The sequence below is a fragment of the Salmo salar genome, chromosome ssa06, assembly GCF_905237065.1.
Source record: "Salmo salar chromosome ssa06, Ssal_v3.1, whole genome shotgun sequence".
NCBI lineage: Eukaryota > Metazoa > Chordata > Actinopteri > Salmoniformes > Salmonidae > Salmo > Salmo salar.
In genome coordinates, this window is record NC_059447.1 from 72,880,229 (window position 1) to 72,901,037 (window position 20,809).

At 43.4% G+C, this 20,809-nt stretch overlaps 1 protein-coding gene across 1 annotated transcript in view; it reads right to left on the reverse strand.

The window, feature by feature from the left end:
• Positions 1 to 20,809, reverse strand: part of afg1lb (AFG1 like ATPase b) — a 32,746-nt gene that overhangs the window by 2,900 nt on the left and 9,037 nt on the right. The window contains exons 7-11 of the mRNA XM_014205505.2: positions 15,552 to 15,610; positions 10,037 to 10,119; positions 8,235 to 8,305; positions 7,840 to 7,940; positions 237 to 377 (exon numbers count right to left, since the gene is read on the reverse strand). Coding sequence (XP_014060980.1) covers positions 237 to 377; positions 7,840 to 7,940; positions 8,235 to 8,305; positions 10,037 to 10,119; positions 15,552 to 15,610 — 455 coding nt within the window. The remainder of the gene's footprint in view (positions 1 to 236; positions 378 to 7,839; positions 7,941 to 8,234; positions 8,306 to 10,036; positions 10,120 to 15,551; positions 15,611 to 20,809) is intronic.

A 20,809-nucleotide genomic window follows, 5' to 3' on the forward strand; every position in this document is an offset into this window, starting at 1 on the left:
GTACAGATTGGGAAGCACCTAGGCAGCAGTACCTAACACCTGGTAGTTTAGAGCGTTGGGCCAGTAACCAAAAGGTCGCTGGTTTGAATCCCCGAGCCCACTGGGTGAAAAATCCTTGAGTAAGGCACTTAAACCTAATTGCTCCTGTAAGTCGCTCCTCATAAGAGTCTGCTAAATGACTAAAAATGTTAATGTAAAACATCACGTTTTCCCCATGCAGTGTGACTGACACTAACCTTGTTGTCATAGAAATTGTCTATCAGTGTGATGAAGCGCCGTGCCTGATCCTTCAGAGTGAGGGTAAGCATGGGGACATGACGGATAAACACTGTGTCAAACGCCTGGGCCATCTCCAGGTAGTCACTAGCACCCACTGGCTGGAACATACAGAGACAGGGATAATAAGCAAACACACACACGGAGGAGTTTAAATGCAATCACACAAGTACAGATGTAGGATCTTAATTTGACCTATATTGTCCAGGCAAAATAATCCTGCAGCAAAAGGACTTGAATGTTTAGTCCACAATGTTGCTTGATCGGTGGTTAGGCTATTAGCTGGCCAAAAGTAGGCTACTTGAAAAGTGCAATACTGTTAATTTAACAGTGGGCTTTCAGTGAACTTATGTAAATCACAACGTTCAACTGCCGAAGACGTGGATGTCGATTATGGCATCCCCCCGCACCTCTGATTCAGAGGGGTTGGGTTAAATGCGGAAGACACATTTCAGTTGTACAACTGACTAGGTATCCCCTTTCCTGCGGTGCAGGAAAATTCTCAGCAACAAAAGATTGATCAAATTGAGATCCTATATCTGCATAGTACAATGTAGGGATTAATATGGCAAACCAGAATCCTGGGACTGTCCCTGGAACACTTCGCATTTTCAGATTTTTTTAATGACAAAACCCAGGAAATTAAAACATTTTCCCCCAAAGACACACTAATGCTATTCCACAAAATACACAACACGCGCAGCCAAAGAAAGCTACAAATTCAATAGCACATTATCCAAACAGGTTTTCACATGTAAGCCTTTAGCCTAGTGTATTTACTTCACACAAAGTCACCATAAATTCAAAGCACACGTATAATTGAAACCGACAGACTGCACATGCGAACTGAACGCATTTAATAAACCCTACAGGAAACCCCTACAGTATAGCCTATAAAATAACATGTGCCTCTTTGAGCAGTCATTGAGACTCTTCAGACAGTCATGAATTTGATAGGCCTATGCACAATTCACTACATAGGCATCTCTGTCACAGAGATGAAATCTGTTAACAATTCAGAGATGCACGAGGAAAAATCCTATCTTCTCCTGTCCTAGAGCCTAGGCTATTTTCCTATCCAGTGTGAATCCCACTCTCAACCCAAAATCCTGACTCCTGTCTCGCATTATAATTCCTAACTTCATTCTGTATTCCATAGGCTGCAATGCATTATTTAACAACTATTTCCACTTGTCATCTCCCGGTTATTCATGAGATGATCTGCTATCTCCTCTATAATCATCAACTTGATCCCGTTATTCATGAGCTGATCTGCTATCTTCTCCATAATCATAAACTTGATCCCGTTATTCATGAGCTGATCTGCTATCTTCTCCATAATCATCAACTTGATCCCGTTATTCATGAGCTGATCTGCTATCTTCTCTATAATCATCAACTTGATCCCGTTATTCATGAGCTGATCTGCTATCTTCTCTATAATCATCAACTTGATCCCGTTATTCATGAGCTGATCTGCTATCTTCTCTATAATCATCAACTTGATCCCGTTATTCATGAGCTGATCTGCTATCTTCTCTATAATCATCAACTTGATTTTGCCAAACATATGAGATTCTGTCATTAGTTGAGGGAGCAAGTTCAGCAACTATGGTCATTTGACTTGTTTGACTCCCGTTACAAAGTTTGTATGATTTGACAACACTATACTCGGGTGCAGATAGCCTACTGCTGAAATGCACTGAATTAATTGAGGAAAATGATAACGCTCTGAATTTATGAACGGCCTGTTTCACAAAGTGACTCTATCATTACTAAATATCAGTTTCATTTGGTCTGAAATCTTTACATAGTGGCGCAGCCAAGCTGACAAGATGGGGCTGAGCCCCACTTATTTGTGAGAACCCTGGCATAGTGACCATACAGTGCATTCTTAAAGTATTCAGACCCCTTCCCTTTTTCCACATTGTTATATTACAGTCTTATTTAAAAATAGATTAAATAAAAAATGTTGCTCAATCTACACAAACAATACCCCATAATGACAAAGCGAAAACAGTTTTTTTAATTTTTTGCAAATTTATTAAAAATAAAGTATTCAAACCCTTTGCTTTGAGACTCGAAATTGAGCTCAGGTCGGAAGTTTACATACACCTTAGGCAAATTAATTTAAACTCAGTTTTTCACAATTCCTGACATTTAATCCTAGTAAAAAGTCCCTGTTTTAGGTCAGTTAGGATCACCGCTTTATTTTAAGAATGTGAAATGTCAGAATAATAGTAGAGCGAATGATTTATTTAAGCTTTTATTTCTTTCATCACATTCCCAGTGAGTCAGAAGTTTACATACACTCAATTAGTATTTGGTAGCATTGCCTTTAAATTGTTTAACTTGGGTCAAACGTTTTGGATAGCCTTCCACAAGCTTCCCACAATAAGTTGGGTGAATTTTGGCCTATTCCTCCTGACAGAGCTGGTGTAACTGAGTCAGGTTTTGGAGGCCTTCTGTGGGATTGAGGTCAGGACCTTGTGATGGCCACTCCAATACCTTGACTTTGTTATCTTTAAGCCATTTTCCCACAACTTTGGAAGTATGCTTTGGGTCATTGTCCATTTGGAAGATCCATTTGCGACCAAGCTTTAACTTCCAAACAAAAACACACAAAAACATGCCCGCACTTGCCCACAATCACACACAAAAACGTGACATGCACACAACCACAACCAGTCAGAAAGTTGGAAACCCCCAAGCCCCGACCGGCACGCAAGCGCGGCACAAGTAGCCGTCACTTCCACTTAAGCACCACACTCCCCGAGATGGTCCACATATGGCCTCCAAACTCTGTCATATAAGTCTGTTTTTTTTTTACTTCGTAGTATATAGAAACCTAGTGGGATGTAACTAGATAGTTCAGTCCTCCAGTTTGTTATTGAGTATGAATATGAGGCGTTTCCAATTGATGGCTATACACATTTTTGCAGCAATTAGACCTAGATTAGAACACTGTCTCTAATATTGATCACCAATATTAACATTTCCCAACAGACAAAATCGTGGAGATGGATGGATATAAATTCCTAGCCACAAGGAAATAATAGCAGACAGTACCAGTCAAAAGTTTAGACACATCTACCGATTCAAGGGTTTTTCTTTATTTTTACTATTTTCTACATTGTAGAATAATAGTGAAGACATGAAAACAATGATATAACACATATGGAATCATGTAGTAACCATTTTATATTTGAGATCCTTCAAAGTTGCCACCCTTTGCCTTGATGACAGCTTTGCACACTCTTGGCATTCTCTCAACCAGCTTCACCTGGAATGCTTTAACAACATTCTTGAAGGAGTTCTCACATATGCTGAGCACTTGTTGGCTGCTTTTCCTTCACTCCGCAGTCCAACTCATCCCAAACCATCTCAATTGGGTTGAGGTTGGGTGATTGTGGAGGCCAGGTCATCTGATGTAGCACTCCATCACTCTCCTTCTTGGTAAAATAGCCATTACCCAGACTGAAGGTGGGTTGGGTCATTGTCCTGTTGAAAAACAAATTATAATCCCACTAAGCGCAAACAAGATGGGATGGCCTATCGCTGCAGAATGCTGTGGTAGCCATGCTGGTTAAGTGTGCCTTGAATTCTAAATAAATCACTGACAATGTCACCAGCAAAGCACTCCCACACCATCACACCTCCTCCTACATGCTTCACGGTTGGAACTACACATGCAGACATCATCCGTTCACCTGCTCTGCATCTCACAAAGGCACGACGGTTGGAACCAAAAATCTAAGAGACCAAAGGACAGATTTCCACCGGTCTAATGTCCATTGCTCGTGTTTTCTTGGCCCAAGCCAGTCTCTTTTTATTATTGGTGTCCTTTAGTAGTGGTTTCTTTGCAGAAATTTGACCATGAAGGCCTGATTCACGTCTTCTTTGAACAGATGATGTTGAGATGGTGTCTGTCACTTGAACTGTGAAGCATTACTTGGGCTGCAATTTCTGAGGCTGGCAAATCTAATGAACTTATCCTTTGCAGCAGAGGCAACTCTGGGTCTCACTTTACTGTGGAGATCCTCATGAGAGCCAGTTTCATCATAGCGCTTGATGGTTTTTGCGACTGCACTTGAAAAAACGTTCAAAGTTCTTGAAGTTTTCCGCATTGACTGACCTTCATGTCTTAAACTAATGATGAACTGTCGTTTCTCTTTGCTTATTTGAGCTGTTCTTGCCAGAATATGGACTTGGTCTTTTACCAAGTAGGACTATCTTCTGTATACCAACCCTACCTTGTCACAACACAACTGATTGGCTCAAACGCATTAAGAAGGAAAGGAATTCCACAAATGTAATTTTAACAAGGCACACCTGTTAATTGAAATGCATTCCAGGTGACTACCACATGAAGCTGGTTGAGGGAATGCCAAACGTGTGCAAAGCTGTCATCAAGGCAAAGGGTGGCTACTTGTTTAACACTTTTTTGGTTACTACATGATTCCATATGTGTTATTTCATAGTTTTGATGTCTTCACTATTAGAAAGTGAAGACATTTGCGACCAAGCTTAAACTTCCTGACTGATGTCTTGAGATGTTGCTTAAATATATCCACATAATTTTCCTGTCTCATGATGCCATCTATTTTGTGAAGTGCACCAGTCCCTGCTCCAGCAAAGCACCCCCACAACATGATGCTGCCACCCCCGTGCTTCACCTTTGGGATGGTGTTCTTTGGCTTGCAAGCCTCCCCCTTTTTCCTCCAAACATAACGATGGTCATTATGGCCAAACAGTTCTACTTTTGTTTCATCAGACCAGAGGACATTTCTCCAAAAAGTACAATCTTCGTCCCCATGTGCAGTTGCAAACCGTAGTCTGGCTTTTTTATGGCGGTTTTGGAGCAGTGGCTTCTTCCTTGTTGAGCGGCCTTTCAGGTTATGTCGATATAGGACTCATTTTACTGTGGATATAGATACTTTTGTACCTGTTTCCTCCAGCATCTTCACAAGGTCCTTTGCTGTTGTTCTGGGATTGAGTTGCACTTTTCGCACCAAAGTACATTCATCTCTAGGAGACAGAACGCATCTTCTTCCTGAGCGGTATTTTTTTTTTTTAATTGTCATTTAGCAGACGCTCTTATCCAGAGTGACTTACACTAGTGAATGCATACATTTCATACATTTCTTTCTTCCGTACTGGTCCCCCATGGGAATCGAACCCACAACCCTGGCTTTGCAAACACCATGCTCTACCAACTGAGCCACACGGAAATACTGATACTGAATACTGGCTGCGTGGTTCCATGGTGTTTATACTTGCGTACTATTGTTTGTACAGATGAATGTGGTACCTTCAGGCGTTTGGATATTGCTCCCAAGGATGAACCAGACTTGTGGAGGTCTACAATTTTTTTTCTGAGGTCTTGGCTGATTTCTTTTGATTTTCCCATGATGTCAAGCAGAGGCACTGAGTTTGAAGGTAGGCCTTGAAATACATCCACAGGTACACCCCCAATTGACTCAAATGATGTCAATTGCCTATCAGAAGATTCTGAAGCCATGACATCATTTTCTGGAATTTTCAAAGCTGTTTAAAGGCACAGTCAACTTAGTGTATGTAAACTTCTGACCCACTGCAATTGTGATACAGTGAACTATAAGTGAAATAATCTGTCTGTAAACAATTGTTGGAGAAATTACTTGTGTCATGCACAAAGTAAATGTCCTAACCGACTTGCCAAAACTATAGTTTGTTCACAAATTTCTTGCTGAGTGGTTGAAAAACAAATTTTAATGACTCCAACCTAAGTGTATGTAAACTTCCGACTTCAACTGTACATCCTGTTTTCATTGATCATCCTTGAGATGTTTCTACAACTTGATTGGAGTCCACCTGTGGTAATTTCAATTGATTGAATATAATTTGGAAAGGCACAAACCTGTCTATATAAAGAGCCACAGTTGACAGTGCATGTCAGAGCAAAAACAAAGCTGTGAGGTAAAAGGAATTGTCCGTAGAGCTTCGAGACAGGATTGTGTTGCGGCATAGATCTGGGGAAGGGTACCAAAACATTTCTGCAGCATTGAAGGTCCCCAAGAACACAGTGGCCTCCATAATTCTTAAATGGAAGAAGTTTGGAACCACCAAGACTCTTCCTAGAGCTGGCCACCCGGGCAAACTGAGCAATCAGGGGAGAAGGGCCTTGGTCAGGGAGGTGATCAAGATCCCGATGGTTCCTCTGTGGAGATGGGAGAACCTTCCAGAAGGACAACCATCTCTGCAGCACTCCACCAATCAGGCCTTTATGGTAGAGTGGTCAGATGGAAGCCACTCCTCAGTAAAAGGCAACCTGACAACAAGTTTGGAGTTTGCCAAAAGGCACCTAAAGGACTCTCAGACAATGAGAAACAAGATTATGTGGTCTGATGAAACCAAGATTGAACTCTTTGGTCTGAATGCCAAGCATCACGTGTGGAGCAAACCTGGCACCATCCCAACGGTGAAGCACAGTGGTGGCAGCATCATGCTGTGGGGATGTTTTTCAGCTGCAGGACGACTAGTCAGGATCGAGGGAAAGATGAACAGAGCAAAGTACAGAGAGATCCTTGATGAAAACCAGCTCCAGAGTGCTCAGGACCTCAGACTGGGGCAAGGTTCACCTTCAAACAGGACAACGACCCTAAGCACACAGCCAAGACAACGCAGAAGTGGCTTCGTGACGGCTTCGGGACAAATCTCAATGTCCTTGAGTGGCCCAGCCAGAGCCCGGACTTGAACCCGATCGAACATCTCTGAAAAGACCTGAAAATAGCTGTGCAGCGACGCTCCCCATCCAACCTGACAGAGCTTGAGAGGATTTGCAGAGAAGAATGGAAGAAACTCCCCAAATACAGGTTTGCTAAGCTTGTAGCACCATACCCAAGAAGACTCGAGGCTGTAATCGCTGCCAAAGGTGCTTCAACAAAGTACTGCGTAAAGGGTTTGAATACTTATGTAAATGTGTGCACAACATTTGAGATAAATACACCTTTTGGCGTATGGATCATTTCTGGGATCTTTAATTTCAGCTCATGAAACACTTTACATGTTGCGTTTATATTTTTGTTCAGTTTAGAAACAGTAAAAAGGCCAATGCTATTCCCTGCTGAACAAAAACAGTTAAAAATAGCCTGTAGTCTTTGACCTTGAACAGCGCACAGATGAATGAATATAGAATTGGAGGGGACAGGAGGGAGCAAGGACGAGAGCAGAAGGAATGAGAATGAGCAAGAAAAAATGTAAAAGAAGAACAGGTAGAAACAAAAGGGGAAGGACACAATGAAGGAGGTAGAAAAAAACAGCAGGAAAAAGTACAATGAGTGGATGAATTAAGAAAACAGGAAAGAGAGCGAAGGGGGGAGTGAGGGCAAAAAGAGAGAAAGAATAAGGAAGAATAGAGGGATCTGGTTGGAAGAGAAAAAGTAGCAGAGCGTAGTCAACACAGAGAAGAGAGAGAGAGATACAATAACAAGCAGGAGAGAGACGGAGTTGGGAGAAAGAGAGAGGGAGATAAATACAAATAAAGAGAGAGTGATAGAGAAGATGGTTGTGGAAGTAACTCACTCTATCACACAGTTCTTTAAAGGTACAGTCAGCGATGGTTCCACAGGTCTTCTCCAGTCTCAACTCTCTGCCCTGCACCGTCAGGACCCTGGGACCCGTTACTACGGAAACGCACACACGATTAATTGACCAAACATAGAGCTGATCATACACAGACATCAACTCAATACTGAAACTATGGCCACTACTTTAGCCTCAATATCACTGGCCCTAACAGTTAACGATAGTAATGTAAGTTCCAATAGTGTAAGTGAACATATTCTGTTTGCCTCCATTTTTCCCCTTCTCTCTTTTTCTCCTATCCTTGTCTCTCAATCTCCCCAGTCCACTCTCTCACCCTTTTATTTTCTCTCTCCCCCCTTTCTCTTACTACAAGAGGTACATTAACTTCCTACCATTGTTTTGTCTCACAGCCAGCTCGTGAAACAGCGTATCCATGAAGGCCTCCGCATTAGGCTCTCTGGTGCTGCACACAAATACACACAAACAATGGGGAAGAGAGAAAGAGGGGGAAAAATAGAATATGAAATTAATAAGGCTGAAGTGGCCACATCAAACAGCGGGTGCGGGGAGAGGGAAGGAGGGGGGTACTTAGCTTTTCACTCCATCTCCAAAAAACGAGATGTTAGACTGTAAACACAAACATTAGCCTGTGAATGCGTGGCAGATTGAATCGGTCTGTCTGTGCATGTGTTTTAACTCTCGTTCAGGTAAAGAGGAGTGCAATGTGTTTTATTTGCATACACTGAAAGAGAAAAGCACTTGAAATCTCTGGCTACGCAATGAGCAACGACAACGTTATTCATACTCTGTGTGTGTGTGTGTACAGGTAATCGGAAGAATAGTACTCTGCCTTTTCAAACTCAATCATTTTGTATTTCTCTACTCCTCTATCTGTCTCTTTATCTCTCACTCTAGGTTAGGGATCTTACTGTAGGTTAGGGATCTCACTGTCACTGTAGGTTAGGGATCTCACTGTCACTGTAGGTTAGTGTCCTTACTGTCAATGTAGGTTAGTGTCCTTACTGTCAATGTAGGTTAGTGTCCTTACCTACTCCTAACTCCCTCTGCCTTTTTCGGTCTGTCCATCTCTTGCTCTCTCCCTGATACTAACCTGCAGTGACATTAAGGACACTGACCTACAGTGACAGTAATGCAAACTGGCAGAACAGTTAGTGTGTGTGCTTTGTTAGGTTCCCACATGAAAATAAATACTATAGTATACTATGGCGTAAGTCCTACAGTATTCACTGTAGTGTTTTTGCAGACTTCACTGTAGTATTCATTGTAGTGTTTTTGCGGACTAAAGTTAGCAAAAACTGTATTTACTGTAGTATACTGTAGTATTTACAGTCAACTATAGTATAAATACTGTAGTAACAAAAAAGTGTAGTATACATACTATAGTAATTACTGTAGTGTTTTTGGAAACTGGTGAATACTGTAGTATTTACCGCAGTGTTTTTGTGGATTGCATTGTTTTTTGAGATATTACTGTTGTATTTACTAAAGTGTTTTTGTTGTATTATTTTTTACATAGAAATGGGGGCTTTCTCCTTGAGGAAACCTACTGGAGAAGTAATAAAAAACCTTCTGCTCTTTTCTATAACCTATAGAATATACACAATATATAATCTATACTTGGCATGTAGGTTTCTCACTTATGGCGGGCGCAAATTGGGATATGGGGGAGGGGAATGGGCAGGGTATATGAAAAGGAAATACTTTAGTATTACTAAAGTTAAACTACTTTTCTGTGGATAACACTAGTATTTACTACTATAGTGTTCTACAATGTACTACAAAATGCTATAGTAAGTACTACACATGATCGAGAGATACGACAGTGTTTAGTATAGTATTCTACACTTCACTACATGATTACATAGTAAGTACTGTAGAATTCTATAGTAAACTGTAGCATTTTTTATGTGGGTTGATGTAATAGTGTTATAGTTGCCATCACTGTGTTATATCTCAGGGATTGTGTAAACAGGTATGTGTGTGTGTCCTCCATACTGCCCCACACAGAGAGATGGATTTGCAGAGTGGGGGGGGGAGACACAGGGACAAAGACAGACAGAACAAACACAAAGATGAGCTAAGCTCAAGAGACTGACTCTTATTTAGGAGTGTGGCTATAAATCCTCTTTCACATTGTGAGAGAAAACACACATGCATGCATACACACACTTACAGGTAGTAGAGTTTCCCTGCTGAAGGTAGGTCCAGTCTTCTGTAGTCAACTCCAGAGTCTATGCCCATGGGCTGGCAGTATTCCTACACACACACACACACACACACACACACACACACACACACACAGAGAAAAAACAATGTGCAATGTGGCCAAAACAACCTCGGCACCAAAACTAATGTGGGTTTGTGTGTAAGAGGGTTAAGGTTTTGTGTAAGTGAGAGTTAGTGAAAGGTGCATAATAGCATTTCCACAGGAGCGGGACAATGGATAGAAGTATGGCAGTAAATGTACTGTAATGTTTTAAGGCTTGACTAACTTCCTCATGTTTTTGTCATGTTTTCATTGTTGTATTTATCTAGCTGATCTGCAGTCCTTTCTTAAGTCAAGTGGAACAGCAGAGTTCAAACTTCTGCTGCAGAGTTCAAACTTTCCCAGTAAGTATAAAACGGCAACGCGATACATGTCAGCGAGCGGGGCACACTATAATCATTATCTCCTCTATTCTCAGAAAAAAGAAAAGAGAAGAAAAAAAACGTATATCATCAAACGATCGCCGTGCCAGACAAATCAGTATTCAGTGACAGCTCGGAGCAAATTATGAAATCAGTGAATTTGTGCCACCGGCCTCCTTGAGCAGTGGGATAATTAGCAATCACCACAAAGCAAGGAGACGGAAATACTCCATTCTTCTACCTCCGCTGTCAACTTCTTATCTCTGCGCCCGCTCACACGAACGGGGTTCCCACTCCGAGCCAATTGGTTGAATCAGGCTTAATAACAACCTGACAAACTCTCCATCCCCCACGCACAAAAGGGATATGTCATTTCATCAACCCAGCCGCGACCTCGCTAAGCAGCGCCGCGGCCGACAGATAAATAGTCCCTCCGCAATAACACCTCGGCGACGCCATCAACCACCACGTCGCATTACAAAACTAACGCTAATCTTGTCTTCTCCCGTCTTTTTTTCCCCTCTTCGATTTGTCTACCTATAGAAGCCTGATGGGTCACTCACAGCATCTCTTGAAGGAAAATAAGAGAGAGAGCGAGAAAGAGAGAGATAGCAAGATAGACAGAGACGTGAAGGCAACACAATCAGTGATGATGGCATCATTGGTTATTTCTAATCAGATGAGCAGGAGGCCTTGTGGGTTATTACATGATTACTATATTGAGGGGTTTGGAAAGTTCTCACTCTTTCCTTGCAGATTTCACTCACCTATGACTCTACTCTTCTCTCCATCTCGCCACCAGTCAAAGAGCACCCTTGCTTGCTTTATCTTGTTTTCTCACACAGCCATGACAGTCTCTTTAGAAAAAGTCATCCTAAAACATGTAGCTCCAATCATGTCATTGTCCAAGCTGTCCACCACTCTCTCTTTGACAGCCGTTTAGCATAAAAACAGTGGTCCCCCCCCCCCTTTTCTCTGTCCCTCACTCCTCAAAAAGTTGCTTTTGAGTTTTTCAAAGAGCGTGGTGCCATTGAGCGGCAACAAAAGCCAAGGATAGCTGACTACTGCGGCCTGATGAGGTCCACTCCCTCATTACCAACTGCAGAAAACATTTGATGCTTTTTTTTTTTTGTTTGGCCCAGAGAATTGACCAGGCCTCAAAGAACATGGGGTGGGAAGGCTGAAAAAGAGTTGGGGGGGAGGGCAGGGAGAGAGAGTGTGTGTGTGTGTGGGGGCGGGAGTTGGAGGGGAAAGGTTGTCATCCATTCATCCGTGTGTGTCTTACAGCCTGTGTGAAGGGGGAGAAGAAAGGGGAGGGAGGGATAGAGGGGTTGGGAGAAAGAGAAAGCCTAAAACAGTGCCTTTATGCTGGCCCGTCCTGGACGACTCTTCTGACATCAAAGTGTTTTCACTAACTGGGGAGGGAAGCGGGTGTGTGGTGAATTTATTCACTCCAAGTGACGCTACAGGGGGGACATAACAATGTGACCACCCTAATTACACCTAATGAGCTATTCCCTTAAAGTGTGACTGCCTTGGGTCCTGGATGGTTTGTTCCACGGGGTCGTTCTCACAACCTCCCCCTGCCTCGGCTGCTCCTCTTGAGGAAACATCTTTTGAGCACAGGGCCCGCCTTTAGGTGATCCAGGACCCCACTGAACCCCCCCCAGCTCCACTCCTCCAGACCCACCCACCCCCAGCCTCCCTCCCGTACCCCCCCACGGCATGCAGCGGCATGGGTAGGAGGGTGTCCCATCTGCACCTGGCCACTAGCGCACCAGAGAGAAGCAGACAATCACAACAGTACTCCTATAGGAGGGAGGCAGTCAGAGAGCAAGAGAGCGAGCGAGAGCAGGAGACTGGAATGAAGAAACACAGGGAATGCACGGAGAGAAATACAAATAAAAAACTTAGAACAAATATTCTAGGGGCAAGACAGAATGACAGTCCTGAAAGGAAAAGGCATTAAAAATAAGAACACCATTACATTTCACCGATAGAATGTCCATGGAAACAACAAATGCAAGGCTATTTATATTCCATTGGAAAATACATGACTTGAACCCTCTGCTGTGAAAAAAGTAAAACCCAAGGCACAGGGAGCATTATTGTTATGTAACTAAATGCCAGGGGGACAATAGCAGCCATCAATTTTCATTTACTGGGAACTCTTCAAACCCCTCTACGTAGGTCCTCAACAGACAGAAAGGCCTTTACTAGAGAGGAACACAACCATTTCAGTCAATTTTTTCCTTGCAGCAGAGCAATCTGCACTGGTCGACTTATTTATAAAAATATATATTTTCAAAAAAGAAATGGCTGCCATACAAAGCAATTAGCCACCACAATGGAAGGCTAGATGAGGAGAGAAAGAAAATACAGACAATCAATTTATCATATTTCTCCGGCATCAAAAGAGGGCAGGGAAAAATATTCAGTACACACAGAGTCCTGTCCTTGGGCCTGCAGAGAGAGAGAACAGAGTGAGAGAAGAAGGAGAAAGAGGGGTCGAGGGAAAGAAGAGTGAAGAAGCAAAAGTTGGAGGAGGGACAGAGAAAGAGAATGCAGAAAGAAATGCTGAAGAGAATGAAAGGGTGGGATAGAGGACAGATCGAAGCGAGTGTGATCTCCCTCTCTCGCTCTCTCTTTCATCACATATGTAACTACCCCTGTGAGCGCTGGGAACAGTAGGAGGGGGGCTAGGCAGGAGGGTAGCGGAAGACTCGGCAAGGTAGCTAGTGGGGGGCAGAGGCATGGTGGTTTGGGGGGCTTGGGAGGGTGGTTTGTGGGGCTTGGCAGGGTGGTTCGAGGGTCCCTGGGGTCTCCTCTAATCAGAAGTCAATAGAGATATAAGACATCCAATCTGGAGAGGAAGGAATTAACCCCAAACACTCCAGCTCAGGTGACAGGGAGGAGAGGTAAGAGGCAATTTTCACACCCTCACTCATTCACTACTCCCACATCCTCCCAGTTCACACCAGGGCTTCACCCCAAAACACACTGACTCTACATCCAAAGAGTCAGAGGGATGGAATCATTGGTCCCTTCCAGCTTTAATTCTAACTATTAAGGGCCACCCAGTGGGGGCAAGGAACCACCCCGATCTCAACCCCACCACCCCATCCTAATTTGGCAGAACGTCCACTGTTGGGAGGGGAGCATCCCCAAACTCTCCACTCTACCCCAAAACCAGATGGCCTCACAAAGGGGAACATGGGAGTCTGAAAGACAGGGGACAGAGAGGAGGCCGAATTGGACCAGGGGCATTCACAGTTCCTTATGAGGCTGGGATTAGGACGAGGGCAAGAGGTGGAGAGGGGAGCGGTTTTTGGGTAGGGTGACTTTAAGGCCCTGGTGAAAGACCAAAATGGAGGGGGATACACAGTTAAGCTCCAGTGACCCTGAAGCTCTTCATTAAACCCTCCCCCAAACCAAACCTTAATCCCCTGAGAACCTGTGCATTCCACAACCAATGGGTAGATAGAAGTTTGGGTGAAAGTGCTTTATGACTTTAAAAGCGCAACTGAAGCCAATAAACAATTTCTCTGATACAAAAAACGGCCTGTGGCATCAATATTAGTCAGAAACATTTATTCTAGTGTCAAAATTGATTACTAAGTGAAAATAGGATAATTTTGGCCAAAGTCAGTCTTGTCCAAAACAGACTTTTGTAAGTGAGTTTGTCATGACTTATTTGATGGTTAGGGTTTTGATTTTCCACAAAGGCTCATTTGCCAACTAACAAGGGATACACATCTGTGGTGATTGCGCTCTATCCAATTCTACTGCAGTAGACACAGACAGTGAGACAAACCTGCCCAGCACTGTAGCTGATTGGACTTTGTTTACATAAGACAACATGTGGCAAAAAAATTATAACTTGAGAAATACTGCACCAAATACCTTATCAAAATATAAAATTGAGTGACTAAAACCTCTGCAAAAACATCAGAATTAATTACAAATTTCTTGAGTTCTTAGAGAGTCATTCTGACTATTTTGAGGAAGAGATACTGACTTTGTTCCTATGGTGTCTCATGGGGGACAAACATTAGTAGCTTCCATATCAAACCACACCCCTAAGACAGAAATCTGGTTGTTCTTAATGAGTAACATGCAGAATCGGTACGTTAAGTATCTTTAAAAAAGGTTAGTGGTTGTGTTAACTACATACACCAGTGGTAAAAGGTATCATCTAGCCAATGAGAAAGGTCCTTCTTGGATTAGCAGATGCTCTCTTTAGGGAAATGCCTGGGTTGTCTGTTTTGCGTGTTCTGGTACGTCTTCTGATGATTACTCAGCAGTACCCCTGTTGTGTGTGTGTGTGTGTGTGTGTGTGTGTGTGTGTGTGTGTGTGTGTGTGTCCGTGTGTGTGTTAGAGCACCCACACAACCCTCCGTTTCAGAAGAGGGATCCATTTCCTAACGTTTATCTCTACTATTTAGTTGTGAAAAGTGGAAGAATGTTTTCCTCCTCTCCTGCAAAATGCATGTTAAATTATTCTGCAATTATTTATGATCATAGTCAGTATAAACACCTCGTAATCATCTCTGGTGCTGCCAGGATAATGGTTAATGGATAATGGTTCTACCTGCTTATAATAATGCTATTAAATTGCAAAGTAGTCTCAGAGCATTGCTAGTTTCTATCCATGGTGCTACCTCACAGCCCACCCCCCTCCTCACCCGCCTCCCTCCCCCCTCCCTCACCCCTTTCTCTCCTCACTTTGAAATGCAAGCAGGCTGGTTCATTCCCTCCGCTCGCTTGTCCATTTCCCATTCACACAGCGAGCGTTCACTCTCTTTCTATCCCCCTCGCTCTCTGTGTCCGTTTTGAGTCTTTCACCATCTCCAGGTATGATCAAAGTCAGTTTTGTGACATCGTGTGTGACACCGTGCTTCTCAGGTAGAAAACACACACACACACACAAAAACACACAATAGCAAATTGGAAAGAGACAGACACAGTAACAGAGGTGTGTGTGTGTGTGGTGTCAGGTGGATGAGAGAAATGAATGAATAAATTAAAAATAGGAGAGAAGAGGGGATGACTGTCTTTACCTTCAACACGTTGATGAAAGGCAGGAAGGCGTCTCTCTGAAGTCCATTTTTGTACAGATCTGAAAGGAGAGGGAGGCGCCATGTTAGCGCTGCTGTTTAGCCTCCTAATAATGTAATTCTCCCAGCACAGATTGGCACATAAAGTGGCTATTCATGAACTAAAGGATGGGTTGGGAGGCAGCACAAAAGGGATGGGGGCAGAGGGAGAAAAATGGATTTCTCTACCCGCAGCAGCAGCTAGCAGCAGCAACATACAATTCATTACATTCCCAAACAATGGTGGCGGGAGAAAGGACTTTCGCTTTTTCAGCTTGGACATTGTCCACAGAGTCCCGTGAATAGACTTTCCAATTAGCTCTGCTGGAACAAATTACATCTGAAGTAGCATCCCTGATAGACAGATAAAACACACACACACACACACACACACACACACACACACCCTTAAACTACTTGGAAAGATGGAAATGAGTAGGTGTTGTTGATGTTTGGGTTTAAGCTTACAGGAGTTGCAGCTGACAATGAAGTTAGACCTGTTTAAACGTTGTTACGGTACACTAAATGACCAAAAGTATGTGGACACCTGCTCGTCCACCATCTCATTCCAAAATCATGGGCATTAATATTGAGTTGGTCCTCCTTTGCTGCCATAACAGCCTCCACTCTTCTGGGAAGGCTTTCCACAAGATGTCGGAACATTACTGCAGGGACTTGCTTCCATTCAGCCACAAGAGCATTAGTGAGGTCTGGCACTGACGTTGGGCGGTTAGACCTGGCTCGCAGTCGGAGTTCCAATTAATCTCAAAGGTGTTCCATGGTGTTGAGGTCAGGGCTCTGTGCAGGCCAGTCAAGTTCTTCCACACCGATCTCAACAAACCATTTTGGTATGGACCTCACTTTGTGCACGGGGGCATTGTCATGCTGAAACAGGAATTGCCTTCCCCAAACTGTTGCCACAAAGTTGGAAGCACAGAAACGTCTAGAATGTCATTATATGCGGTAGCATTAAGATTTCCATTCACTGGAACAAAAGGGCCTAGCCCGAACCATAAGAAACAGCCACAGACCATTATTCCTCCTCCACCACCAAACTTTACAGTTGGCACTATGCATTCCGGCAGGTAGCGTTCTCCTGGTATCTTCCAAATCCAGATTTGTCTGTTGGACTGCCAGATGGTGACGTGTGATTCATCACTCCAGAGAATGCGTTTCCACTGCTCCAGAGTCCAATGCGGCGAGCTTTACACTCCTCCAGCCGACGCTTGGCATTGTGCATGGTTCTTAGGCTTGTATGCGGCTGCTCGGCCATGGAAACCCATTTCATGAAACTCCCGACGAACAGTTCTTGTGTCGATGTTGCTTCCAAAGGCAGTTTAGAACTTAGTAGTAGTGAGTGTCGATTTTTACGTGCTACAGCACCCGGCGGTCCCGTTCTGTGAGCTAATGTGGCTTACCACTTCACGGCTGAGCCGTTGTTGCTCCTAGATATTTCCACTTCACAATAACAGCACTTACAGTTGACCGGGGCAGCTCTAGCAGGGCAGAAATTTGACAAACTGACTTGTTGGGAAGGTGGCATCCTATGACGGTGCCACGTTGAAAGTCACTGAGCTCTTCAGTAAGGCCATTCTACTGCCAATGTTAGTCTATGTAGATTGCATGGCTGTGTGCTCGATTTTATCCACCTGTCAGCAATGGGTGTGGCTGAAATAGCAGAAACCACAAATTTGTCCACATACTTTCGTATATATAGTGTACCTTCTTAGTGGAGAGAACAACAGTTGGAGCTACAGCGCATTTGGAAAGTATTGACTCTTTCAACATTTTGTTACGTTACAGCCTTATTCTAAAATTGATTCAATAGTTTTTTTTACCTCAATCTACACACAATACCCCATAATGACAAAGCAAAAAAAAGTTGACATTTTAACAAATTTATAACAAATCAAAAACTTGAATATCTCATTTACATAAGTATTCAGACCTTTTACTCAGGACTTTGTTGAAGCACCTTTGGCAGCGATTACAGCCTCGAGTCTTCTTGGGTATGACGCTACATGCTTGGCATACCTGTATTTGGGGAGTTTTTCGCATTCTTCTCTGCAGATCCTTTCAAGCTCTGTCAGGTTAGATGTGGAGTGTCGCTGCACAGCTTTTTTCAGGTCTCTCCAGAGATGTTCGTTCGGGGGTGCAAGTCCAGAGCCACTCAAGGACATTGAGACTTGTCCCGAAGCCACTCCTGCGTTGTCTTGGCTGTGTGCTTAGGGTTGTTGTCCTGTTGGAATGTGAACCTTCGCCCCAATCTGAGGTCCTGAATGCTCTGCAGCAGGTTTTCATTAAGGATCTCTCTGTACTTTGCTCCGTTCATCTTTCCCCCTCGATCCCAACTAGTCTCAAGTCCCTGCCGCTGAAAAACATCCCCACAGCATGATGCTGCCACCGCCATGCTTCACCGTAGGGATGGTGGCAGGTTTCCTCCAGATGTGACGCTTGGCATTCAGGCCAAAGTGTTCCATCTTGTTTCATCAGACCAGGGAATCTTGTTTCTCATGGTCTGAGAGTCCTTTAAGTGCCTTTTGGCAAACTCCAAGTGGGCTGTCATGTGCCTTTTACTGGAGGAGTGGCTTCCGTCCTGCCATTCTACCATAAAGGCCTGATTGGTGGAGTGCTGCAGAGATGGGAGAACCTTCCAGAAGGACAACCATCTCCACAGAGGAACCATCTTGGTCACCTCCCTGACCAAGGCCCTTCTCCCCTGATTGCGCAGTTTGGCCAGGCGGCCAGCTCTAGGAAGAGTCTTGGTGGTTCCAAACTTTTTCCATTTATGAATGATGGAGGCCACTGTGTACTTGGAGACCTTCAATGCTGCAGAAATGTTTTGGTACCCTTCCCCAGATCTGTGCCTCGACAATCCTGTCTCTGAGGTCTACGGACAATTCCTTCTACCTCATGGCTTGGTTTTTGCTCTGACATACACTGTCAACTGTGGGACCTAATATAGACAGGTGTGTGCCTTTCCAAATCATGTCCAATCAATTGAATTTACCACAGTTGGACTCCAATCAAGTTGTAGAAACATCAAGGATGATCAATGGAAACAGGATACACCTGATCTCAATTTCGAGTCTCATAACAAAGGGTCTGAATACTTTATTTTTAATACATTTGCAAAGAAAATTCTAAAAAACAGTTTTCGCTTTGTCATTATAAGGGTACTGTGTGTAGATTGATGAGGAATTGTTTTTATTTAATAGATTTTAGAATAAGGCTGTAAAGTAACAAAATGTGGAAAAAGGGAAGGGGTCTGAATACTTTCCGAATGCACTGTATACTACAAATATCAATGTGTGTTGTGAGAAGGCTCCTATCAATGTGGTAATGGTTTGAAATAAGCATGTTTACTGCAACTTTAATAAAAAAAGTAAGGAGGAAGCAAATACAACACATTGAAAAAGTCCATTTTTTTACTGTGGGTGGAGAAGGTAAGCCTAATCATACAGCCCACATCCATCCTTTCAGGTTGTGTGTGAGATGCAACATTAGATCCCATTGAAATGTAAGGTGGCCTGACCTACAATGGGCCTGAGAGACAAGCAGCTAGATACACCACAATCTCTAGTTTGTAAACCTTGAAATGAAGCATTCAGCCTGTACTTCTCTACTAAACATCCATTAACACAAGAGCATCTAAAGGACGACAAGGCGACAACTGCTCTGCTCTAGCTACACAACAACAGACAAAAACAAGAGTGTGCTGGGGAGCGTGACACATCGTCTCTAAGTAAGTTCCCCTTCAATCACATAACCCACTTTAGCTGCTTTTGATAACCTAGCGTCATCTACATACCATATAATCCACTTCAGCTGCTTTTGATAGTCTAGCGCCATCTATATACCACATAACCCACTTTAGCTGCTTTTGATAGCCTAGCGCCATCTATATACCACATAACCCACTTTAGCTGTTTTTGATAGCCTAGCTAGCACAATCTCATGTGGAGATCAATAAAGGAGGAATCCTCCTTTACTTTCATGTCAGGCTGTCTCTGAGGGCTTAGTGTTCCATTTGCCTTCTAATTAAAAAACAAACAAGCATCTCCATCAAGTTTGCGTGGTCTGTCGCTTTGTTCATAATGGCTGGTAAATGTCAGACAAGCTTGTCTTTATATATGAAAGAGAGAGCGATCTCGGTTGCCATCAACTGGAAACCCATTGAGCGACGAGACATTGATGACGTTAGCCATGAGAAGAGAGCCAACGTCATGTCTTTATCTCTCGCTCTCCATCCATTCTTACTCCCTCTCTCACTCTCCCTCACTTAGCATTAAATGTAACATCACAGCCTCGACAAAACGACAGCGGTGGAATCAACAAAGAGAGAATGAGACAGAGAAAGAGAGGGAGGGAGCGAGCGAGAGGGAGAGATTAAAGAGTTTAAATGGCTCGATTCATGGAACGTGTATCAAATAATGTTCTCCTTCTTTCATGATTAAAAATAACGCTTTGAACAGTCTTTGATCCAGACAGGCAACACACACCACTGGACTTCAGGTGATTCAGATAATACAGTGGTATGGAGAAAAAGGCAAGGAGGGAGATGTTCAACATCAGTTCAACAAACAGAAAGAAGCCTAGTTCACCCCAGAGCCATATATTTAAATTCATGTCTGTGATTACCCCTCGCTCTTTCCTTCAGCATCATCATCAGGGCTGTGTTCAGTAGGGAGAAATGTTTTGGAACGGTGTGAAACAGGAAGGAACTTCTCCCATAAGAACACAGCATTTGGGGCGGCAAGTAGCCTTGTGGTTAGAGCATTGGGCCAGTAACCAGAAGGTTGCTGGATCGAATCCTCGAGCTGACGAGGTAAAAATCTGTCGTTCTGTTGTCCTGCCCCCGCCCTGTTCCCCGGGCGCCAAAGACGTGGATGTGGATTAAGGCAGCCCCCCGCACCTCTCTGATTCAGATGGGTTGGGTTAAATGCAGAAGACATATTTCAGTTGAATACATTCAGTTGGACAACTGACTAGGTATCCCCTTTCCCATTTTGTTTTGCCCAAATTGTGAGTATAATTGAAAAACAATGGAGTGAGCTATATAGAAGAGAAAGGTGAGCTTGACACGATGTGAAGTGAACAGGTTGGACTGGATGTTCAACAGCACAATAGGAGAAAGGAGAGAGCTGAATTGCTATACAAGCTGACAATGGTGTAGGACTGTGACTGTGCGTTTGTGCTACAAAAATCAGATAACAGTGCAA